At 45.4% G+C, this 25,880-nt stretch overlaps 1 protein-coding gene across 5 annotated transcripts in view; it reads right to left on the bottom strand.

Annotated features, from left to right (window-relative positions):
* Positions 1–96: 96 nt before the first annotated feature.
* Positions 97–25,880, bottom strand: part of tiam2a (TIAM Rac1 associated GEF 2a) — a 54,525-nt gene continuing 28,741 nt past the window's right edge. For all 5 annotated transcript variants that reach the window (XM_027001486.3, XM_035533174.2, XM_035533173.2 and 2 more), the window contains 19 exons: positions 25,124–25,168; positions 23,005–23,172; positions 21,817–21,921; positions 21,616–21,694; positions 21,435–21,524; positions 20,943–21,179; positions 18,536–18,627; positions 8,021–8,209; positions 6,445–6,513; positions 5,930–6,055; positions 5,364–5,472; positions 3,911–4,090; positions 3,536–3,654; positions 3,297–3,405; positions 2,586–2,641; positions 2,359–2,461; positions 2,187–2,268; positions 1,930–2,087; positions 97–1,741 (listed from right to left, as the gene is read on the bottom strand). In XM_027001486.3, the coding sequence (XP_026857287.3) occupies positions 1,056–1,741; positions 1,930–2,087; positions 2,187–2,268; positions 2,359–2,461; positions 2,586–2,641; positions 3,297–3,405; positions 3,536–3,654; positions 3,911–4,090; positions 5,364–5,472; positions 5,930–6,055; positions 6,445–6,513; positions 8,021–8,209; positions 18,536–18,627; positions 20,943–21,179; positions 21,435–21,524; positions 21,616–21,694; positions 21,817–21,921; positions 23,005–23,172; positions 25,124–25,168 (2,802 nt within the window). In that variant the 3' untranslated portion in view covers positions 97–1,055. The remainder of the gene's footprint in view (positions 1,742–1,929; positions 2,088–2,186; positions 2,269–2,358; positions 2,462–2,585; positions 2,642–3,296; positions 3,406–3,535; positions 3,655–3,910; positions 4,091–5,363; positions 5,473–5,929; positions 6,056–6,444; positions 6,514–8,020; positions 8,210–18,535; positions 18,628–20,942; positions 21,180–21,434; positions 21,525–21,615; positions 21,695–21,816; positions 21,922–23,004; positions 23,173–25,123; positions 25,169–25,880) is intronic.

Genomic DNA, 25,880 nt, shown 5'->3' with positions numbered 1-25,880 from the left:
ACTGCCTTAACAACCATGACGCAGAAAACATCGTTATGCAAGCATTTGTCTACATGACACTCATTAAATCCATTGTAAGTACCACAGTCACTGGGATTAAAATACCAAGAGAAATATTTATTTGTTCAGAAAACCTTCTGTAGGACTACTTTTTCAGACACTGTTCTTATTACATTTACAGCACTTTTTAAAACCTAGCAATGTCAAATGAATATACAACATTTAAAAATTAAGTTAAATATTCATGAAAAAAATACTATACATATTTGGACATTAAAAAAAAACCCCGAACTGTCCAAGTACCCAACACATTTGAGTTAAATAGTACCGACAGTATTCGACTACTTTGTACACTGGTCACGTTTCGGCAGCTGTCTTAGAAAAGACCAGACCGATTACATGACGATCCACGACCATATTAGCCGCACATATTCTGTGTACATAGTTTTAATTTGAATCTTAACCTGTGGTGTGGCTTCCTATTAAAAAGAAGTATAAACTTATCAATAAATAATAAAATGCTTAAAAACTCTGATGCCGCTCTGATGTAATAGAAGTATAGCAAAAGCTAAAAAGCAAAAACAGGTACACGGTGTACCAAATACAGCAAGGCAGAGCAGAGGAGGACTTATTCTTGTAGCCGTTTCAGAGACTTCCACTTCTGTTCCGCCTGGAGACGAACGCGAGCTGTGAGCGGACTGACTGACTTTGCATCAGTGGAAAAGGTTGGAATCAAGGGGAAAGTCACATTAGTGATGCCTAAAAAAAGGAAATAAAAACCAAGGGCAGTGACTACTGTCTAGTAGAATACAGTTTAAAAACAGGTTTAGTAAAGGTGTCGGTCACTGTGAAACTACAAACAACTGATGGATTAATTTTAAGATTTTAATTGACTGGACTTTATTCGGAAGGACATTTTTGGACATGAAGCTTCATTGGGGACAAGGGGAGAAGGCCAGGCATTCAGTGCACAGCTCAGTCCTCACGGAGTGCATTATTTGCTCACTGAAAGGGCAGAGTTCATTTTGGGTCAGAGAGGATACTGAAGCAGGAAGCTATGTGGCACCACTCTCCGGCCCCTTGGTGGCAGCATCAAAAAAGCAGTCCTCGTTAACGACCGAGGTCAGACTCTGCACGCTGAATTCCCTCTCCAGCACCGCAGTAAGGTCCATGCCAGCCAGCGCCGACTCCGACTGGCTGTCCAGAGAGCGGCTGTGCTGACGCATGTTCACTAGTGTCCCCTGGCGGCGGCGTAAACTGCTGTCGCCCCCGCCGACTTTCCTTCGCACTGGGCAGAAGTGAGCCCGCTGCAGGGGTGGGTGAGCCCGCCGCTTATCGGGTGGATCTGTTTCTGGGTCTGGGTCTGTTTCCCCAGCACCCTCGGGCTGTGCCCGAGGTGCCGGCGCCCGGGACGTCTCCTCGGCCAGGCGGAGCTCACGGAACTGGGCTTCCATCGGATCAGGAGCGGTCTCAGGACGGCCCAGGCACTCACTGAAGCCGCCGTCGTCGTCATCACTGAGGACGTGGGATTCTTTCGTGTTGTCGTGTCCGAGGGCAGGCTGGGTGAGGGGGGCGGGCAGGCTGTTGGAGGGCGGGTCTGGAGGAGGGGCTCCGCCGCTTGGCGCGCCACTACTCTCGCTCGCTGAGTCTGAATCAAGGAGAGGGGGCTTCAGTCGGTTACTTTGGGCAAGGGAATGGACGTCTACGGTCTTGCTGCAGAGCCAGGAAGCTCGCGAGGAACCTGCGGAAACACGTACGCACATGTACACCCACACCACTGTTAGATTTCTCAAGTGAGGCTGCAACCATCGGGTCCAGTCATTCTCGTCACTCGCTGCTTGTACAGCTATCATCATGCACTGAGCACCAAGATGGAAGGGCTACATCAGGGCAGGCCCGCAGGCTGGTGACGGGAAGGAGGAGACTAACCGAGCCTGGCTGAGGACGGCACGGCACTCCGTACAGGGGTGAAGCGGCCTTTGCAGGTCTTCTCAGCCGAGCGCTCAGATTTGCGCATGCCCCGCCGCGCCGTCTCGCGCAGAAGGGAGCGGATCACCTTGACGATGTTGATTTTGCACTCTGGCATGCTAAACGAGAGTGTAAAGATGTTGTTTGTTTTTTTTTTTTGTTGTTGTTCCATATCATGTATAAATGAACCATCTAAGAAATGCAAAGCTGCCTCCTACCTGCTGCACAGATGGAACACCATTTCTGGTCTGCCCTCTGCTTCAGACTTGGTGTGGATCAGCTCCCAAATGCAGTTGGTTTCTGTGCTCAGAATTAAACAATGAGCATTAGTTACTTATTACATCCAGTCAGCCCCTGTCTGTGAGGGGTGGTCGGTGGAGAGCCTCTTACCCGCTGTGTTTCCTAGTCTGACCTGCAGTGCCGACAGAGGGATCAGCCAGCGAAACTTAAAGGGGTCCTGATCTCCCTGAGAGTGGGCTGCACGTGGAACATTCTGTCTCACGCGTGCACACACACACACACACACACACACACACACACGAATGATCATGGTAATACACCAGATTATTTTGCCACATATACCCATTAGACAGAGGTGTGAGGGTGAGGACACTCACCATTTTCTTTTTAAGTTTGTTCTCTCTGTAGACCAGTATCACTGCTTTCTTAAAGACTGATGAGGGGGGAAAAAAAAGAAAAAAGATTGACTATGAGCTCAGAAGATGTGCGGCCACAGCACTGTGCAGGGAGGGCTTGCGGAATGTGCAATGATAGAAACATACTTCTGACACGTGACAAATCCTACACGTTTTTCATAAAGTCTATAAACAGTAATTTAAAGACAAAGTTTTTTTATATTAAAGCCTAGCAAATCAGTACAAAAAAACCTCAAACAATTCACTGGTTAACTAAACTGAATTACTGTCTTTCTCAAATACAGCTCTCTTATAATTTGCTTTTAGAGAGCTAATTTAATCACATAATCTTTGACATTAAATTCCACTGAGGGAACCTTCTGTGTTGCATAGTCTTGTGGAAAAGAGTTATGGGAAAGTTATGAGGAGCCATTCACCAAGTTTTAAGCTCCCATTCACTTAGCTTTAAGCTCTCAAGCACCTTTTATTTCTGATTAAATTTCAGTCTCCAAAAAAGAGAAGATTATTCAGGGGTCCTCGAGTGAATAACACGACTACAAATCTGCCGGGGCGCTAGCCGCATCCGGCTGGCATCGCTGAGTGGACCTCAGCCTGCTGTCGACCAGTAGGCCAGCCTGTTGCTCCCGTGACCTTTAAGAGAACAAGCCCATGCGTGAGAATGTGCACACTGACCAAACACGGTGAGCTCAGGCTCCTTCTTCATCCGTCCCAGAGACTGGAAGGGGTTGAGCCAGATCACTGAGGAATGCATGAGAAACTCTCCCATGGAAATCTCTGTGACCTAAGAGGCAGAAAGACTAATGTTTAAAGTTTTTTTTTTTAATGTCATGCTACTAAGGGAAAATGCTACCCAGGGGTTTTTGGAAAGGAGTCTGGGAAGTGTCAGACCAGGAGTGTGCTTCAGGACGTACCTCTTTTTCTGGGCCACTGTGTTCCGCCACCACCTGGTCAAACACTGCACCATAGTCGTCATAGATCTTCTGCATCTCATTTATGTGACTGGCCACCTTCTCCATGGCTTTCAAGGCCTCTGTAACAGTCATTACCACTTTGTCACTGTAAGATAACTGCAGTACACTGAGGTGAGATGAGGGTACAGATAACGGGCACGTACGTAATTCTACCTCAGAATAATTAGGTGTCACCACATTGTTTTGCAAAATTCAGAATTAAAAAAAAACGCCAATACTGAATTCTATGCAAAGCTAAACTACAATATCAAAACAAAAAAGAGAGGCTGTTGTGGTCACCTTTTTAGCAACGTTGCAGTGTGTGTGTACGTGTACCTGTGAGGTGATAGTGCTCCTCGCTGTCCGTGTCAGTCAGAGACACCAGCTCCCGCAACAGCAGGGGATATTTCAGCACTCTCTGCACTGGTTTGATCAGATAGGACTCCAGTGTGGACGAGTGCTGCTTGGTTGGATTCCTTGCATCAAGGAACTCCTTGAAGGCTCGGTCCGTTTTAGCTGGAGACACAGAAAAACCCGCATCGTGTTCAAGCCTTATGACCCCAGAGGACTGCGCTACAGCTGCAGGCACGTAGCCTCGGGCTCTGTCCGCCATCCGTGCCGCATCACGCGTCCACGAGGAGGCAGCACAGGCCGTGCAACTTCTACCCCCCACGACCCCCACCACTTTCCGATCCCTGCAACAAAATGGCAATGCTGCAGATGCCTGGGAACGTGTGCGCGAGGCCCTTTCCGGAGGGCGCACCGCTGGGACCATGTCGCGTCTCACTGCTGCAGCATGCGCTAAACAGGGACGGCGCGGCTTTGCTGTCGGAGGGCTTGGGTGACACCTCCCCTTCTGCAGTGCCGGAAGTACTAGGAGTGTACACGTGCAATTCAGGACGCACTATTAGTGCAATTATTGAGGCACTCCACACCACAGCCACACTGACACTTCAGATAGTAATCGGCAGGCAATTAACAAGTACGCACTTAAACACACACACGCACACTCGCCGCACAAGCAGAACTCTTGGCACAACAGATGCAGTATGTGAGAATGTGTAATTACGAAGACTGCTGACAGCAGTCACCCACACACTCGCCTTGCGAGTGCACTGTGGGAGGAGGAGCAAGGCCCCACCCAAAGGCAGTACTACAGCACGGGGGCTTTGTGGAGCAGCAGGCTTACCCCTGGCCCATTAAAGTGTCATTTCTGTATCTGCAGGACTGTTGCTCTGATCTTGTGACGGGACACATTAAAGAGCCACTGGGGTGCACCCCTCCCCCACCCCACTCTGCCCCACTATATGAGCTAGCCAGCCAACTCTCATTCATTCTGCACTGGGCAGTTTGCCCGGTTCACAAAACCAGGCCAATGTTGCAAGCATAAATTAAGTTCAACATTTATATTCAGACACAGTGAAGAACTCTCAGAATTACTGTACTTTAAGCTTTTAATGATTCTGTGCCTATTATAGTGCAGGCATTCTGCCGGGAGGCCAAAAAACCCATTTTGACCTTTTATTAAAATTTGTGGGTGTGTTTGGTTTTGGGGCATGATCTCAACATGCAGGTATAAACCCTCATACACATCTGATGCCTACTAATGCAACACATACAAATAACACACAGAGTTAACACCACCACATACATTTAACCAAAGTAGCTACACATATTTTCTGGCCAGAGCCAAAATTCATCATGCCTTTTTAAGGCACAGCAATATTCTGTTTTGCTTTCGCACACATGAAATCTGAATGTACTGAGTTTGAAGTATGGCATGCGGTACCTCGTTCCAGAACCTTCTGGACCTTGATATGGTTTGCACAGAAGCCACTGTAGAGTTTGAAATGATCGGCATAGTAGAGAAATGATCCACCCAGTGAAAAAAGCAGCTTCTGAAATGAGAGAGAGAGAGAGAGAGAGAGAGAGAGAGAGTGTGAGCAAGAGGGTGTTATATCACAAGTGCTGAATCATTAGGTTCAGAGAGGGTGTTAAAAATAAAACAGGGCATTGTTCAACCATTCTGAGCCACAGCGAGAGAGATTTTGTAATCATCCTGAAGCGTGCTGCATGCACTGGGGACCTGACCGTACAGAGTTCCCTCGCCACCATGATCCCTCCCATCACTGACTGCACACTCACAGCCTACAAGCAGCCCAAACCCACAGAAGCACACACACCACGCCTTACTCTTGCTTTAAATATTAAAATATGCTGCTGCCACTCCAATTCATTATTCACGTTTGATCATTATTATGCTGAAATTTTATACAAGTGTAATGACTTCCCGAATGTGAAATTTTATTGGTGCAGTAGTGCCATGTGATCAACTGCATTTGCAGTGCCTCTTGCCTTGAACTGCACAGGGGTCTCCAGAGTGCTAAAATCTGGTGAGGAAGCAATTCTCTCTTCCAGGGTCTGCAGGAAAACCTTCTGGAAATCCAACATCTCCGGAAGGCTACCAAATAAACTCTCCATCTGGAATTGGACAACAAGCAACTTTGTAACACCAACACAACTAGTCTTTATTCACATGGTCTGACCAAGTAAAACTATTTTTGCAGTCACCCCTCAGCCAGGTAATCAACATCTCCCAGTGAGAACCTCTGGATTAAACATTGAAAGCATGTGAAGTGGAATTGTAAATATGGAATGGACTCAACTAGAACAGTGACTCAAATTAAAGTGCTGCACTTAATGTTTGTGAGTAGGCTACAGTTATCAGAAGCATTGGTACTTAGCAACTTGTTTCCTTAAGTCTGTGTTCTTGGTGCAAGGGCACATTTTAGTGTGTTAATGGCTCTTTAATAGGGCCCACTCCTCTCTGCTTATTGACTGATCTCTCCTTGGGGATATCCTGGCATTACCTCATCCTGTGTAAGGAACGTCTCCTTCTGCAGAGGCTTCAGGTAGATCTCAAAAAGGGAGGCCAGGTCCTAACGAGAGGAGAAGAAATCAGTTGTGTGCCTGTACACGGGTAATTCCAGACACAGTCCCTGGCTATAATGAGACTAGCGCATAGGTAATCCTCCAACCATAAAAAATCTCCCCTCTTACTCTCTTTTTCTAGCCATTTGAAACATACAGATCAGAAACGTTCACCTAATTCAGTATCTCCACACATCCCTGCTGTAGCCATAAGGTCGAGGAGCTCAAAGCGGTACCATACACCCACACCAACACCTGCCACACCCCGCAAGCTGAGGCCGCTGGGTCTGCTCCATGTGCTGTGGCCCTGTTAAGGCTCTGGCAGGCTGTCACTGTGCCAGCCTGGATATTCTCATTAGGCTGATTTATAGCAGCCCACCAGTGCCAACGCAGCACATCACAGGCAAATGGCTCCTGCCCCAGTGCAGGACAACCCCCACCACCACTACCTCTGCCCACCCCTCACAAACCACCCGTCGCGGGAATAATCAGGTGTTTTCCAGACACACGTTAACTAGGGGGAGCACATCATGAGAACACAGGTTTAATGCTATTACAGGGTTCACTAGCAACATCAACGAGATGCAGCGAGAAAAATGGATGAGGCATGCTGGCATCCCCTGTGTTTTTGCATGTCCACCCCCGGGGTCTGGTGTTATCCAGCAAATAGATGAGCTCTGACATCTGAGGTGCTTCTTTACCTGGGGAGGTAAAGATCAATCACCTGTCCCCTGGGGATGAGTGAAACATCCATCAACTATTTAAGATACTGTACTGGCAGTAGAAAGCTCCTTGGTATTTAAGATACCATTAGAAATTATAGTTTAAGAGTGTTGGTATACATGAGACCACAAAAGTAGTGAAAATAGCTTAGAGAGCCCCGATGATAAAAAACTGAATTCCAAGTAAATGTATAATTTATAATGTTAAAATTTCAAGACACACCATTTACTCCCTCAGTCCACACATTCTTATATGGAATCTAAGTTGCAGCCCATTTTGAAAATCACTGTCTGATGTCACGAAAACAAACTCACATACATATTAAGACTATTCAGCCTATAGCAGTTTAGCCCCACCCTATTACATTGCATTCCTGAGGTGTCTTTTCAGCTCTGAGACCTTTCTGAATGAAGCACAATACAGAACAGAGCTCGTTTTTCTTATACCTGCCTTAAGGATTCAGTAAAAAAAAAAAAAAAAGAGCCAGTTTAATTCTAAGTGGCTGAAGAGAAGTTGGAAAATGCTCGTGTAAAAATTAACTATGCTTTTGGAACATAAATGCACACAACTATTGCAAGTGGACATCAAGGAAAAATATTAAAGAAAAATGTCGGTTATTTGAAATGAATACACAAAGAAAAACCCATCAGATTTCAGCAACAAAGTTAAATCTCTACGGAGAAAACTGACAAGATGACAGCATGAACTGCAATCCAACAGACTGGTTTTTAAAGCCATCCGTTTTTGTACCTGTGCTAATAGTGGATCGCTTTGGTTTTTGGCAGCCATTACCTTGACGTAGGATTTCTCCGTATCCACCAATTCCTGGATGACCTTTCGCAGTCGTTCCGTCACTGACATGTGCCGTGGGCAGGGCCTAAGCAGGGCTGCCTCCGGTACCGCACTGCCCTTCCGATCCTCCATTAGTCCTTCCGAATCTTCCTGGAAGGAGCGGTACAGTGTGCACACCGCCTCCACACTCTGAGACCCGCAGGAGACAGAACCGACTAAATGACCATGTGCACTGTAGAAAATTATTTACAGACAAATACTGCGGCAAGCATTCAAACTTTTAGATCAGGCAAAGCAGGTGATGCAAAACATGCTCCCTGATCAGTAAGAATAAAAACATCCTATTAAGAGTTTCATTTCAAAACCAGGAAGTGGGTGGAAGGTCTTGTGGGGAAAAAAAAAATCCACTAGGATATCCTTTCACTTTTAATATCAGTAAACATCAAATGTATATAAAAAGTGCAGGCAGTTTGTTTTGTTTAGATGGTTTTTTTCTGCTTGGTGACCTTGTATGCTTGTATAATATTTGCTGCTAAATGTCCCCTCATCATTTCCCTCTTCATTAAAATAAATGGCAGTGCTCACAGGGGGTTTCAGTTTATTATGAGCGACTTTGCAGTTAAATCCTTCTTAAAATGTGACTGGATAAGGTTTGGCAAAGAGGCCTGGGGTCCTGTGGGCGGGAAACCCATAAATGCAGTGTCATCATTCCTTTAATAAAGGCAGTGTCGTCAATCTTTTCATATATTCTGATCCGAGTGCTTGGCATGGCTAGCTGCCATTCCTGGGAAGAGCCTGCACAGGACCTGCCAGCCGCCATGACACTTTCTTCTCTCGTCTTTGTGGTGAGATTATTTTTGGATCCAAGAGTTCAAAATAAGAACTAGAGGGGGGGAAAAATGTTTGGCATGTCTGCCTTAGAATAAGTTACTTCCGGACACCAAATGTAATAGATGGGGTAGATGGATCATTTTTATACTTATATGGCAAAAGAGCTGGTCCCAGCGTTTTAATTTCATCCATAAAATATTTCAAGCCAAATGGATACACTAATGAATAAGCTCACCAAATGTCCGAAAATTGGAGGAAGAATTAATATTTTATATACGGGAGAAAATTATTCATTTGCAGTAGAAGTTAAATGAACTTTTCAAGACTTTTTTTGAATCCCCAATCTTAAGTGGATCTGTGAGGCTATTTGAGTATCTTCGTGCATAATGCACAAAACATGGGAAGATGTGCAGAGCCAGCATGGGGGAAGAGTACAACGTTCTTCTCATAGGGGGGGGGGGGGGAGACACTTTCAGCTGGCCACTGAAAACTACAGCTACAACTCTCGTCACTGTACTGCAGTGGTATCTAAAGTTTGGGGATGGTTATTGGCTTTCATTTAATACTACAATGTAAAAACCTCATAATAATTATATAGTTTAAAATTTTAATAATTCCAATAACTGTATATGACTACTGTCTTTTTAAAAATGTCACAGTAGAAGTAAGTATTCTATATTGTTGAGAAATATCAGAGATTAAATGTAAAAAAAATCCATCAATGCAAGTTTATATATTATATAGTATGGTTTAACAATACTGCTGGCAGCTTGCCTGGCTGATTACTGGAAAGCTGTCCCCAGCACTAGGACCAAGAATTAATACTCTCAAACAATACTGATTACTTGGAGAGGCAGTTTATGCTCACAACCGTGTCTGTTTAGCTAAGCAAAACAGAGGTTTCAGATGCCAAGTTTGTCCGTATGCTGAGATCAATAAGGGCATGAATATAACTTGCACTGCGTCCTACCATAAATGCAGACAGCTTTTGCCATTCAGCTCCTGTACCTGGCTCTCAAAGAACACTAGAATGAACCTGAAACCTCAAGAAACCCAGGAGTGCCACAGCCACCCAACCTCCTTAGGTTGCAGTGAGCAAAGCAAGCAAGCGGCCACAGCATTCTGGAATAAAGTCTCACCAGCTCAGCACACCGGCATGTGAGTGGATGAGGCGGCACATCTTTATGCACTAAAACGAACCTATTTGCCCCTGAGGCTAACCAATGTCCTCGGCCAGTCAGTCAGGGGCAGAAGGGAACAGGCCACAAATCTGAAAGTCTGTGTGCCTGTGTGCGTGTGTGCGTGCGCGCGCGTGCGTGTGTGTATAAGCAGGGATGAGTGGGTGTGCATGAGAGGGCGGGGGAGAGATATCCCTGTATGAGTCAGTGGCTTAGCTGTGGGAGCAGAGAAAGAGGAGAGCATTAGAGAGCCAGCTGCTTGCTTTTCCTGAACTGTTTGCTAATTACAGAGTTACTCAAGAGACTGTGCTTCAAAGATGTGCAGAGAGAGAGAGAGAGAGAGAGAGAGAGAGAGAGAGTCTGTGTGTGTGTGTGAGAGCGCAAGAGAGAGCGCACGAGAGAGAACAGCACAGCACTCTGGATTGGAAACTGCATGCAGTGCCGGCAGAGACCCAGACTGAAGACAAGACCACCCACGTCAACACTGGGACTTCCAGAAGCTTGTGTGCTCATTAATTAAAGAGAGATTAGAAGCCCTCACAAACACCGAGTGCTAGGGTTCACTACAGTGAAATGTCAACTACCATGAACTAACCGGATAAAATATTTATTGCATATATATTACATGCAAGATAAACAACAAATATCGCATGTGTGAGCTGGAAAAAAATATCATGAGAAACATGTTCAGAAAGTAAAAAGTAAGAAAAGTCCTTACATTTTCTTTGTGAAGACACTTAAAAGAAAAAAGCATGATAATAAGTCTCATGTATTGCATGCATATGCCATATTTAGTACCACCAATATAGTGCTATACAATGTCAACACCATTATCGAAATGTATCTTAAAAACATTGGCATTGGCAAGACGTATGGATTACATATTACTTAAGCTTATACTTCATTAGATATTACTTAGTCTTATGCATATTACTTATTGCAGGTATATAGGTTTCCTCAAATGAATTTTCTATTTTCCGATTACAAACCAAGGGCACCATTGGCTGATGTGGCTAATATGACTAAAAATTACCACAATTGCTCTTGTTCTCCAAGTTGACCTGTTCTCAGGGATGCTGAGATTCCAGCCGTTTCTCTAGACAACTGTCTCCAGACAGCTAGTGTGCATGGTGTGGCATGCAAACGGTTTTTTTCTACAAAACACACTACAAGACATCAGTGTCGCCCCTCTCTCACAAAGATCCAGCTATCGCCAATGGACAGGCACAGCTAAAGCAAGTGTGGAAAGCATCATGCTAACGCATTAATTAACCACCCTGCAGAGAATGTCTGGAGGGGGGTGGGGAGCTGTGAACACCATTTCAGCAGGACCATTAAACCATGTACAGCTAGAAGGCTACAGCCGAGAAGCACCTTAAAAACATGAAGCACCTTTTCTTGGCGAAGCAAGCTAACCATGAAGACCTGACCAGCAGGGAGGGCACACGGCATTGTTGCCTAATCTAAGGCTCTGCAACAGCACAAAGAGACAGCAATGTAATAAAACAGCCATGTTTGTGTAATGGGTGACCCAAATAACCAATTAAGACCTGAAAATTGGAGCGTGTGGAGCCGGGGGGTGCCACGAACACACAACACCGATGAGCAGAGCCGACAGCCACCGTCCTGGTTTTCTTCTTTTTAAAATGAAGGCAACATCTCCACGTCGCTACTGAGTAGTTACATGCTTCAGCTTGGCCATTGTGAACAGCCATCACACTGTACTCTCATTGAAAAAAAACCCTGAGTAAACCAGAACTTTAAATAAACATCATGACTCACTGACAGTGTTCTTCTTTGCCACTGGCCCAGTACACCTCACCATGATCAGCACAGCATACAGGAGGCTCCAGGCTGTACTGGACTGGCACTCTGACGCAAGGGTCATGTTTTGGTCTTCATTGGGTCAGGCTTTTTCCCCTCTCCTGAACAACCCGTCAACCCTTCTTCCTGTCCCAACCCCCCTCAGAAAGTCTGAGAAAGCTCAACGATCTCCTAGAGGTCCGTCAGGTGGGAGCCGTCAGCGGATGACCGGTTCTGCGCATGTAGACGAAGGAGACCAGACTGCTGCTGCCCCGCTGAAACACGCACATCAAATCTGCATGTCTGCTGTTGACTGGGCACGAAGCGGCTAGTCACGCGCGTGCTGAGAAATGCCTCCCTTCACCTCCGTAACCCCAGTGCGGCTTCCAGCGCACGGAGGGAAGAGGTTGGGCAGCCTGCCAAAGGCCTTTCAGCAACACGGCCAATGGCGGTCATGCGGACAGGTCTGCAGCCACTACCCTCGGTGCTCGTGTCCAACCTGACAGCAGCGTACAGAAGAGATGTTCACCACCAAAGACGGATTAGCTGGAAAGAGCAGTGAGCTCTGCGGATGGCATGTGCCTGTTGTTTGGGACCGCCCCCCTAAACAAATGGTCCAGTCCTATACAAACAAGCTGGAGGTGTTCCTGTTCTCCGAGTTCTTTATTTTAAATGTAAAAAACATGCTAAATCCTGCAAATCATACCATAGAATGCAGGCATGTATGTATGTTTAAAGGAACTGGATTCAGCGTGGACTTATTTTGGTAAGTGGATCAGTGATCTCCCAACCACAATAATCCAACTAAGCCAATTTATTCGTGTCATTCTTCCCTGCCCACTGAAGCTTCCTTTGTAAATTCCAGCCAGTTGTCTGGCATGATCCATACATTCAACCTGAGCCATACATCCAACCTGAGTCATCTTTCTTTTACTTTTGAAAAGACAAATGGTCCATGTATAGCTCTCTAGCTTTGGCCTAGTTATGATTCGGTCCTACCGAAATGCCACTTTGTGCGCCGTGGCGCTGGACAATCTGCATTGCTCGATGTTCATGCCTCTTGCGTCACCGTCCTGGGTGCCTGCGTACTTTGACCCCAAGTCTGGGGTGGCATTGTAGGGCAAAGCTGCTCAAGCAGAAAGCCCAAAGCTGCTCTCTCCCACACAGTAAATGAGAAACAAAAGAAACAGACCCAAATTCAAACATGCGCTGACCATAGACACCATGGAGCTGGTTAGAAGGCACCTGCTCTTCATCAATGAGGAGGAACCTCTGCTGAGATGGGCTGATGGATGGAGGATGCAGTGGCATGTACGCTCTTTAAATACTACACAAATGCAGCAGACGGTTTTGTTCAAAACGACGTCGCTTTGGCCGTGCATGGTTTGTTCGCAGTAGGTATGAACCAGGCTTATGACTGCAGCTGATCCTGCACTTTCTGAAGCTCTACACATGCCGTAAACAAGCTTACCATGCTGCCTGGTCTAATGCTGCCCACAAAACAAAGGGATTTGACACCCCTGTTAGCAAACAGTACCTACTTGGAAGCCATTAGGCATGACAGACAGGGCTTTGTTTATTCCAAAAGCGGGTCTCCTGACACCAAGCCTTGGCAGGTGCCGCGGAGCGCTCCAAAGCTGCATGCAGAACACCATGCCTAACCCGGCCCTCTCCGGAAGGACATTCAGTTACAACTGGATATGGACGGGAACATTCGTTACCAATTCAGTGTGCTACTCCTGACAGCGCATCTCAGTAGAAAGTTTTGCATTTGCACATGGAGAGTTCAAAAAGTTTATAAAGCAAGAATAATTTACAGAGTGCTGCTTGTGGAGATTTCTTTTGCAACTGAAGCATATTTAATGCTGAATCAGTCCACTCTGTGTGTGCGCGTGTATATACACAGCTCAAAACAAATTAAGAGAAACACTTAAATCGCACAATGGATCTTCAAGTTGAAAATCTTTACAGATATAAATTGTGTACTTCATTGAGAACAAAATGACAACTGTGACTGGAAACCAAAATCAACGCACTGAGAGCTGGATTCAAAATCACACTGAAAATCAAAGTGAAAAACTGAAATTACAGTCTAATCCAATTTGCGAGATTTTTTTCAAATTCAACTCATAACGTGACTCGGTAGGCTCCCAGGTGTCTGGATGGCCTTCGTCATCCAGGAACTGCATACACACTCTGGCCACACGAGGCCGGGCACTATCGTAAGGTCTGATGATGGCTCTGAGGATTTATAAAATTTTAAATATTACCACTGCACTAATATATACTTGTATATCCTTCAATATAACAGTTTAACAGGGGCAATTTCTGTTGCTGAAAGCAACATATAAATAGCAGTCCTGAGATCTATGCAATTTATCATTTATTAAATGTTATATATTAGTTATTAATCATGTAGGTGAATCAGAGGAGGCAGTGGTAATGTCAATAAGGTCAGAAGAGGTAGCGTAGAGGGTAGAGAGATTATGGCTGGTATATGCCTTCCAAGCAGAGGATTAGCTCCAGCTGGTGTTTTCCATTAGCAGGGGGCTAAGCTACCACACCTCTCCCTTTCTTGCTAGCCTTCAACTAAACATTTCAAGTACTTCAAACATTCAAACAACAAGCAATTATTTCGAAAACCAACAATTTACTCGAAGGATAACTCAAATGATTTACTCAAAGGAAAAGTCCAATTATTCACCATGAACAATCAAAGGACAACTGGCAGACACCAAACATGCCCAGCATGTTCTGGGCACTGGCACTGGCGCCGGACCTCTAATTCAAACTCTTAAATAAGCTCCTACTGAAGTGTGACCCCAAGTGCATTAGAACAACTGGCTAAAAGACTCCTATGGAACAGCCCAGGTAAAATACAGGCCGACGCTGGTCTGAGTTGTGCCCATTTCTCGGTGGAAAGTGTCCCGTTGCACGGCAGTAGACCTCCGACAGGTCATGATTCATCGGTGAGGTGAGGGCTGCTTTGCCATGCTGCCACCTTCTTTTTAAAGCTCAATAAATAAAGGCACAAGCATATAAATCAACAGAGGGCCACGCTAGTGAGTGGTGCACTTTCTGTTATATTCTCTCTGGCTCGTTTTTCAGCCAATATTTTTTTTTTTTGACTTTCCGAGGAGTTGCTGCAAACATTTTAGTAATGGTGTCTACCCAGCAATCCCCCAGGCAGGGCAAACCAAAGACCTTATAATGGAAAACAATGGATGTGAATGGGAAAAACCCAATAAAGCATGCTGGGACAAGACCTCATCGCATCCGTCAGGAGCAACCGAGTGTAAAATGCACAATTCCAAGATATCTGTGGACTGCACCGGCCAATCAGACCACTTCCAAATCAATTAGACAGCGGTGGCTGTCACCACTCATAAAATGGCCAACCAGACTGACTGACACTGATTGACAGTTACAAAAAGATCCCAAAGCCAAATGAGCCCCAATTCAATTTTATATTCATGGAAACACAAGGGTCACCCACATCACACAAGAAGATTCTGGTAAATAAGGTAAAGCGTGTTACCAAGAGCACTGACCCCTCTGCCATCTTCCAGCAGGCCACACATGCCACCATGTCCTCCAGCAGGTGGGCCAGAGCGGGAAGACCCCGATGAGGGCGGAGAGGCGCCCAGCGTTGCGCTCCGTCCTCTGGGCCTTTGGGTCCGGCCCTGACCGCAGCTCTTTTGCTGCCCTGCGCATGGCTGACAGCGGCACGGTTTCGGCTTTCAGATGAGACCGGCAGGTAAGCCCAGATTATGAAACGGCTCAAAGTCTATATGCTGACCGAGTGGCTTAGCAGATACCTTCCCCCTAGGGCCACACTGGAGGGCAGTGCGCTGGGAGTCTGATGATGGTGGCTTCCGAATTTCAGGGACATTCTGATGGCCAGACGCGTCCTGTTGCAACATATCTGGCTGTGTGCCTTAACTGACCTGACCTTGTGTGTAACTGTGCAAAAATGGAATACGATATACGTCATCTTTTAGTGACCAAACTTGTCTGTGTCTCTGATGACCAGAGAAGGGTGATGTTACACCCAGGTTAAGAACCTTAAAAGTATAGAGTCTGAAATGCCTTCTTTGGAGATGGTTTAAGCTGAATAAATGCATGCACTTGGCCAGAATTGCTAAAAGTTCACCAAGACTTTATGTGCTTCATGATCAAGGCTAAAAACACTAAATATCCACCACAACAGACCTGGAATTTATTTTAAAAACTGTCCCCAGAGACTCTGGCAGTTAAGGTATGGATACGAGAGCTTACTTTGTTCCAACAAGTGGCAAGTGGAGCACAGAGGATAAACACAACCTGGAGAACATTTGACACCAATGAAAAATAAACTGAAATGAGGCTACCTCATCGTTCCAGTAACACTTCCTTAAGTACAAAGATACAAATGGGGCAAAACTGGCTCCTCGGTGGTTAGGAAGATTGGGGACATGCAAGCATAAGATAAGGGGCTAATAATAATACTAATAATAATAATAATAATAATAATATAATCATCCTCATCATCAATGCTTCAGTCAACACAAATGGGGCCAGAAAGAAGATTCCCCCCAAAAACGTATTTTGTAATTTCATTATTCTCAGAGTGAACTAATAACCTTGGAAATCCGTCCTTGGTGGATGAGCTTCAGAGCTGGTGTAACCGCAGATACTCGCAGAGAGAGCAACGGGCAATTACTGCTCGCGCAGTGGATCACTTGCATTAACTCGATAAATATTAACTGCGGTCTCATCCAGACAGAGTCTATATCAGGAGGTGACCAGCAACAACAGATGGAGTGGCATAACCATTAAAACTGGACAAGTGCCAGCACTTCTCACAGCACCATGTGCTAAGACCCCGCTTTACAGTCTTCTTTCAATTAAATCCTTTTTTTTTTTGCCAAGCTGCAATACCACTACCACTCTGAATTGATGTTAACATGCTCAAGTGCTGTTCCAAACAAGTAAATCTCCAACCTACACCGTAATTAAAGGCTAGAGAGAGCAGAGGTGAGCTTTTAGGCATTCTGCTATCAGTCACGGGACAGCACAGCACAGCTGCTGACCTGTTCTTTTTTTTTTTTTGTATGCAAGTTTAGGTTTTTGGGGGTTTTTTGTATGCGAGTTTAGGTTTTTCCACAATTTTGCTCCGAGGCCCGATCATTTCAAGGCGCAAATACTGCTAGCCAAGATAATAATCAGACTGGCTATTCCCGGGTGGAGAAGTAGCCCTGAGTACCCATGTCCCCGTGCCTCCGCTAGGTCCCTGATGCACACATTAATGCAGAGATGCGCTGCAGTCTAGCCCATAATTCGGTATGACACAGAGAGCCCGGTCTTTGTCAATAAGCAAACAGAGGGGGCAGAAAGAGCATATTCTGTCTAACCCTCAGAAGTTCTGGATCAGGAGCAGGCTGACAGTGGAGAGAACCCACGCAGCCTGGTACAGACACTAGAAGGCGCACTCCACCATTAGAGTTAACTATTATTACAGCGCTTAAATTAATGATATGAACGATAAATAACCTTCTATAGCACATACCACATGTAGGAAAAGAATAAATTCAATACTATTCTTTTCTAACACACCCCCACTCCACCCTTCACCGACCACAACACCTGGCTTCTCAGCGAGTGTGCTTGAGATTCAGCGAGGAACAATTAAGAACTATGGCAAATCGTACCTTCCACTTAACATGCTGTAATAATATAACATAGTAGTGCCACAGCTGGATTGACAGTACTTGATGACATTTTACTGATTGTGTATTTTCTCTCTCATTCATCCTCTCCTGCTGTGCCAAGTGCACTGAAATATGACCCCAAAATTCAGAGGCACCTTTATTCAAAATCATCGTGCTACTCAAGCGCACTCCAACATCAATCACCAGCAGTGTATGAAAGATACAAAAAGAACGAACACTCCTTTAAAAGTAGTCAGCTGCTGCTTACTGTGCAGAGCCTAAAATGTTAGCCAAAAAAAAGCAGAAAGGGATTATATGCTATTAGAAATTTCTTCTAAGTACAAAAGTGCATCAAGATTGTTCCACTGAAAACAAACAAACAAACAAACAAAACAAAAAACACCTACACACTTCCTCTAATTCTATTACAGAGCTCAGCCGTCTCTCACTCCACATCCTCTCTTTCTGCTCTGTCCGGTTCTCTGCAGTCTGCTTGCCTTTCATCGGGGTTGAGGATTTCCTCCCGGCGTGCAGAATCCAGCCCCAGCACGAGTTGCCCACATCTACACGCGTGTTGTGACGGAGATAGGCAAGGTGTGTGGTCTAGAGTACGCTCCAGCCCAGCACGGGCACATGCTCTACTGCAGGTGTGGATAATGTGTAAGCTGGAGGAGAAGCCACAGAGCCAGTAATCACTGAGCTAATGACGGCCATCAGAGAGCCACGCAGCTGCACATGCGCATGTACCCCCCCCCCCCCAAAAAAAACCCATGTAATTTTATTTTTTTAAATAAAAGGTAAAAAAAAGGTCCTAATTTAGCACCAGAAGCTTATACAAGACTCTACAAACTTTTATGCCTTTTTTTTTCCTTTTAGATGAACATTACCAATTATCTAAATGCACAATCAACGGTTATTTCACACATGGAGCGAGTCTAAATGCCTCTGGAACATTCGGTTACATGCACAACAGCGTGATGAGGCGATGGGCCTCCTCTGAGGTCAACCCTTACCTTGCTGTGCTGCGCTGCTTGCTGGTGCCGGCGAGGCTGCTGCAGACCATTCTCTACGGCTGGGGCGGAGGCCTGCATCACAAAGGACACGTCTGTGGAGAGAGAAAGGGGAACAGACTGCTCGATTACACCAGCTCGGCTGGAGGTGTGCTGGGGGGGTTGACGCACCGTCCTGGGTCTGAGCCACTAAAAGCACTTTGGGTTTCTCAAAGTGTTCCAGATGTGCGTTGTTGGCTGTCACTAGACGGGAAGGGGGTTGGGGTGTCAGTGAACACCCCCCCCGCCCCCCACACACACACACACAAACAGGAAGAATGCTTGTATGACTATAAATAGACATTTCCCTGTGGAGCGGCCTTTGTGAGTGTGGCCCATTCCACACATTGTTGGGTGTATAATGAGAAGCCTCAGCATGAGTGATTTCATTAAGTGAAGTGTCAGGTAGTCGGTGTTTCTGATCTCTCGTCACCAGCCACGTCAGCAGCGCAGTCCCGCTCAGGAAACTCAGCACCTCTAGAGGCTCAGGCAGGCAACTGCAGCCACTGGGTCACGACTCACTAAGGCCAAACTTACGCTTAAGGTGGTTACTCTTTACGAAACAAACATAAATATATTCAATAAACTCAAGTCACCATATTCAGTGAACAGAAGATTAAAATCCTGTGTAATATGTCAAAAATTTAAAGCCCGTTTTAAGCATCTCTTAATATGCATCAAGTCTTAAACGTGTAATCCCTGCTAGAAGTCCCTCTTAAAACTGCTCCCAGCATTGTGCAACACCATTCACCTGCAAAGCCCGCCTTGCTAAAGGACGTGTGGTGTGTTACTCAGCTCCTGCGCGCCATTAGAAAGACTGGCCACACAGGACTACACATAACTGCGCACATTGGGCCCCTTTGGCTGTCGCTCGGTAGTAGGTGCGTGTTCGCACTTCTCTCCCCCCTCACTGGTCCATGGGAAAACTGAAGAACCGAGCGCGCGTAAACCGCAACTTTGTGATGCGCAACACTGGCATGGGAGGGAAACGAGCCTGACCACAAGTGTCTGTGGCCGTGTGTGTGTCTGAATGTGTTTGGCTCCTGGCTGAGCTGTGACTGACGAAGTGTGTGAAATGAGCGTTACTCATGCTAGCAGGAAGGCTCTCTCACGCCATGCACAGCATAGTGGAGCCATTTCAGAAACGTCAAGATTAAACCTACAAATTTGGGACAATTATTTATTTTAGTGAACCCAGCCTGAGTAGTACAGTAGCGTTATCTTTTAGTCTATGGGCCAGTCTAGCAACGATGGCAAGGACATTAAGAGAGAACTAAAGGTGAATATCCAGGAATACTTTTTTTGGATTTTACTTTGCACCATGTGTGATTTTAGGATGATTTTTGATTAAGGTTGGTGGTTCATTCTTTTTTCCCTGCTAGCTTGAACGACCTGTTTTTTCCTTGTCAGCTGCTCAATGAACCAGCAACTGTCCATCTTCTCTATCAGAAACATATAAACGGTGTCAGTAAAATGTCATAAATTGTTGTAAATCTAATCAAATTCCTTGAAATTACTGACAATTGCTGGCAGGATCTCAACATGCAGATGAATCAATGACCAAACAAATTATACATTTACAATAAGCTGCCATCACATATAGGTTTCTTACTACAACCTACATGGCTAGTTCCTGATACAAGAAGTGTTATAACAGAACTTATAAATGAAAGCGGTTTTTTTAACCACAGACATCTTCTCAACATCAAGGATCTGAATGCAGGACATCAGAACTAGTTAACATTATTCTGGATACTGCATCCAGCATTACTTGTGTGACCTACCAGGGATGTCTCAAAGATTCCTCCATACACACCTCAGTCCCAGAGCACACAGCCACACTCCTTCTTAGACCATCCAAGCTATAAACATCCTGTTGCTTATCAACTCTTATGTAAATGGCTGAGTCAGAAAGGAGGATTCTAGTAAGAGGAAGAAGACACTTGCAAGGGGAAGTCTGTGGCAAAGTATGGTCAGCCAGAGGCAGTCACTGTTGCCGTGCCGAGGACATGAGTTATTTAAAATGTTCAGCATCATACTGCGATGAATTTTACACATAATGTAACTTGTGTAACTTGTTGAATAATAATAATAATAATAATAATAATAATAATAATAATTTAATAACCATCAGGCAAAACACAAATGCATGTGAATGCTGATGCACGCACGCACACACACACAGTTTTTGCAAAGTAGTAGCTTTTTGTAGATGTGTGAGCAAACATGAGCATGTTTGTGGAGGAGTGATTGAACATGTCTGTGGGCGAATGTGTGGGAACGTCAGAGGGCGAATGTGTCGAACATGTCTGTAGTCACAACTGTGGGCGAACATGTTTCTGGGCGTGTACGGGAATGCTTGCTCCTGCACCTGTAGCAGACTTGGCCCGGTGGCGACCGTACAGGTGGTCCTTCAGCAGCTGCTGCGGCCGCTGCTGACGGTTATGTGCTTGCGTGGGCGCTGGGTCAGGCAGACCGTAGGAGGGAGGGTTCCGTCTGACTGTCAGGTGCAGCGTCTGTTCGCTGAAGCGCGTCTGAATGTGAGCCAGGTCTAGAGAGGACACCTCGCAGCCATTCAGCACCAGGATTTCATCGCCCGGCCTCAGACCTGACGACCATGCCAGCACAGCAGCGCTTGTAAGGAAGGCCCCGCACGTTCCCAAAACACAGCTCACACCGCAACACTGCATACTACACATATACTAGTGCACTACTAGTGAACTTTACGCAGTAAGAGGAACAACAAATTACACATGTACCCTAAACCTGAGTCACAAAAACGCAACGGAATTTCCCTTTCTAGGAAAATAAATATTGTATATGCAGTGGTTTATAGCATTCTCTCCAGTATCCGTAGCAACACCTTCTCTGAAGGCGACTCCATCAGGGAGAACCTCACTGACCACAATCCGGCTGCTGTGCAGGCTGTCCACGTGACCTGTGACGGCAAACCCTGACAGGCAAGAGAGGGGGACATGAGAGGCCATATGTGTGGCAATGAAACACACCCACACACCCACCCTGTAGAAGCACAAGCCTCTTACCAAAGTCTCCCGTGAGCGAGGGCCTGGTCATATACAGCGTGCAGACATCCAGGGGGCTGACCTCCAGCTGTGTGTATGACTGGGGAACAGGGGAAAGGCTCCTTAGCTCATTCTGGCTAAACAATGTGCCTTCAACTCCAACAATGGCACACTATGTGGGGACATTTAGCTGGTGGAGGGCTGCAGTAAACCAGGCCATACCAGGTCCTGCAGGGGCTCGTGTCCCGCAGGGGTGCAAACCTCCATCCCCTCAGCAGTGTGACGCTGCAGCCGCAGGCAGTGCTGAGCAGGATCCAAGTCCCTAACCTGAAACACAGATCCTCGTAAACACACAAGCATCAATCACCGGATTCCTGCTTCGGTCTGGTTTTTTATCATCAGGTCTGCACGACAAGGACAAAATATGCTGCAAATGTAGTGTGATTGGATTATATTAAGGTCTTGGTGAATCAAAACAATTGTCAATTTAATGTCAATTTAATAAAAAGTAAGCAGTTTTGATGATTTGTTTCTGATAAGGCTCCTTTACTTATTGTGACCTGTGATATTAGTATTGCAAAGTTCAATATTTCTATAACATATATAAAATTGAATGTATTATTAATTAATAATATTATTAGTATATATATATATATATATATATATATATATATATATATATATATATATATATATACACACACACACACACACACACACAAAAACATTATTATTATTATTATTATTATTATTATTATTAAGTGCAACCATACTAATTAATAGTCCATACAAAAGACTTAAGTGCAATACTGACAGTCATCAGATGGTGGCATCACATCCCAAAGGAGAGAAAATGAATGTGTTGTGTACTTTGGTTGTTAGTCACACTGCTGTCACACACTCCAGGACAGTACAGTAGGACAGGCGGACAGGGTAAACATATGCAGCTCATCTTTTTAATGATCATTCCCATGTGCCTGTGTCCATTATTCTGTTACTCAACCATCTATGTGCAACACATGTATGCACACACAAACACACACATGCTGAGCACAAATTGGAGAGGTTGTGCATGTGTACCCACCACAAAAGGTCAGAGAGTGTGCATACAGAATAATGTAGTAGACCGTCATAGCACAGAGGTAAAAACGCGTCTGTACAGTCAAGCCTTGGCACTGGAGGGCTGTTCTTTGGACTCTGCTATTAATGAGATTAATGCTCCTTATACATCAGAGACTTGAGGTTTCACACATCTCCTGGAAAGCTTTTATTGTAAAATCCCATCATCCACAGAATAATCTAAATCCCATTAGCGTCTGCCACCTTAACGTCTCCTCTCTGGAACGCTGACAGCAGCTTGTGTTGTTCCATTTAAAGGACAAATTGTAAATGAACACTTTGATGTACTACCTTGCAGACCATAGTAAGGACATCCATGACTGTGTGTTGGCCTTTCAGAAGGACTGGAACCGCCTGGTAGTCTGGCATGTACACAGAGGTTGGAGTTTCTAATCCGCTATCCCAGTCCTTGCCTTCAGGTGGTGCTACTGAGTAAACGTCAGCTAAACCATCCAGTCTCTGAGTGGAAGAGAGGAAAGGACAGGCATAGGGAGAACAAAGTCAGTGCATTTCATCAGAGCAAACGCAAAACTTGGCAGTGTTTCATCTCGTGGAACGAACTGCCACAAATCTAACCATTTAGAAATTATAACACGTTGTGATCCGAGCTCATTGTGGATAATTCTGATTATAATGATCATGTAGCTGCTGAATTACTGCTTGAAAATTGGCAACATTTATGTCTGTGGGCCACTGAAACATCTGCAGAGATGCGGTGGAGCCTTTATCAGAACTGGCTAAAAGTGCAAGTGACTGTAAGCTGAATTATAATCAATTTCCTAAAATAAAATTATATGCAATGAAAATCTAAAAATGATCCGTTTTCTTTACCTTTAAAACAGTACACTGCATGAATTGGCCAGTGGATGTCAAACAGTTAAAAGAGGACTCATAGGCAAGCAGTAGATGGTACATATTGAAACTTTGTTTTTGAGGTAATCTACCAACATGCATCACTGCAGTTACCTAGCCTTGGGTCTGCTGATATGAAAAACACTGGTGAATTTGGTTGGTTTTATGTCTTTGGCGTCCTCAGTCAGTGAGCAGGAAAAAAGAGCCTTGTGTCTGGAAAGTCAGTCTGACACAGACGAGCATTCATCAGACTCTCCGAAACCTTTCAGAAATCTAGCTTAAACAGCAGCCAGGCAACAAGAGGAAAGGCCCCGGCGTTCTGGCACGCATGTGACAATGGCCCGTCATGAAGCCCTGCTGTCACCAGCCAGCGAGAGAGCTCGTCTTAGCATAGTTTGTCCTGTCAATGCAGTTATCAAACTGATGGTCAAAACGCCTGAAGACAAGACCCCAGGTCAACCCATGGATGCCAGTGTGGCCTCGCTGGTCCTCTCAGGCCAGGGTCAGTGGTTGGGGAAAACTGAGTCTGTGCACGGCCTGTCTCCGTGCCGACACTCCCCTGACCAGCATGACTGAGCGTGCATTCATTCATTCCATACTGCCCACAGTGTTCTAACTGTCAGCTTTCCATGAGTCGCCAAGGCCAAATATCCTGCAGCCGCTGCTGTACAACACTGCGCCGTGTCTGTGTGTGTGTGTGTGTGTGTCTCTGTCTCCCTTACTTCAGACTTTCCTTTCCAAAATGGTGGGTGATCATTTATAGAAGCTAACCTCTATCCGCTTCTTTTAAAAGATGGAGCAAAGCGGAACAGAAGCTTCATGTCTGAAGTGAGTGCCATACTAAAATAGTCCTCTAACAGCGCATCTTAGCAACCAGACAATATTATGCCCACAGTTTTTTATATATAAATAAATGCAAATGAATAAATATATATTCAGAATAAATACACACACACACGGGAGAGAAGAGAGGGTATGAGAGGGAATAAAAGTGTGTGTAGTATGGGAGGTTTCCAGACAAACGGGACGTTTCGGACAGAAGCCCTTCATCAGCTTTGCTCTAGGAGGTGGAAACTACAGTGCATGCTGTGTTTATTAAAGTGGGTGATTGTAATAAGAAGAGTAAAAACAAAATCATCACATTTTATATGGTTTTGAAGCATCTCTAACAACCATGTGCCTGCAAGACCAGAGGAATTAAACACAGGAAATGAGAATCTCTTAAATGTGCTCCGATGAAAGAGAATCTTTGTGCATATACTGTTTGGGGCTGGATTTAACCATTAATGGAACAAAACTCAATGCAAAGACACATGAATGTAGAGCATTGTGTCTGTACACAGATCAGAAGTGCTTCTGTATGAAATAAGACATGCCATCAAATGTGATCAAAAATAATATATGTCTTCTATGAGTCAGAGGAAAACCAGGCGTGAGGGGAAATGCCTTTCCGGACATGTATTAATTACGGAAATCAAAATGTAACTAATGTTTAAAACAAATTACAGAGACCCAAATGCAAACATGAACTGTAATAGATTTCCTGGTGGTATCCTACCTCAGTGCTTTGAGGAGGGAGCTCTCCTCCATCGCTGTCAAAGATCTGAAAGAAGATGGGGGAAATTGGCCCATTAACACTCGAGTGTTATAAAACTCTTAAGCACCCTCTGTCAGGCAGAGGTGACCAATAGTGGCAAACATTACTGCAGGAGAACACTCCGTAAGACAAGCCGGGCACAGTGAGCCTACCGCTTTGATACTATTTCAACCAGGAGCTGAAGCCTGCAGGCTTGGCTGGGAGTAATGAGCACCGTGGCACTGTGGGAATTCAGAGGGGAGACAGATGGGATGGGTTGGTGTGGAGAGGAACGCCAGCGAACGGGGGAACGGGACCGAGAACAACACACGGCAGCTTCGGTTGCAGAAGCTTGACCTGTTAATAATGCCGCCATTCCAGCAGGATGATCCCCATGGGTAATGCTTTCTGGGACAAGCCCGTGCATTTTATGAGGCGTCGGCAAGGCGACTGATGACTCCGCTTTGTGTGCTAATGGGGATATGAATAAACCCGCATTGCTGGGGACATTTGACGGATCGCTCAAAAAGACCTTGCGGACCAGCAGGTCACGGGCATCTGGGGCGGAGCCAACACCCTCTTTAGTGCTGCGTTAACCACCTGCGGTACCGACCACTCCCTGCCTGTTCGGGCATTGCCGAGATGAGCCATGTTCTCATTCAACCCATCCTCCCCGTCCCTGTGAGGAATTAAACAGCATTCTAACAGTTTTTGACGCCACAAAAGAGGTAGAGAAAAA

This window comes from Electrophorus electricus, chromosome 10 (assembly GCF_041902795.1).
Source record: "Electrophorus electricus isolate QZ-2024a chromosome 10, ASM4190279v1, whole genome shotgun sequence".
NCBI lineage: Eukaryota > Metazoa > Chordata > Actinopteri > Gymnotiformes > Gymnotidae > Electrophorus > Electrophorus electricus.
This window is presented reverse-complemented; position numbering and strand designations above follow the sequence as displayed.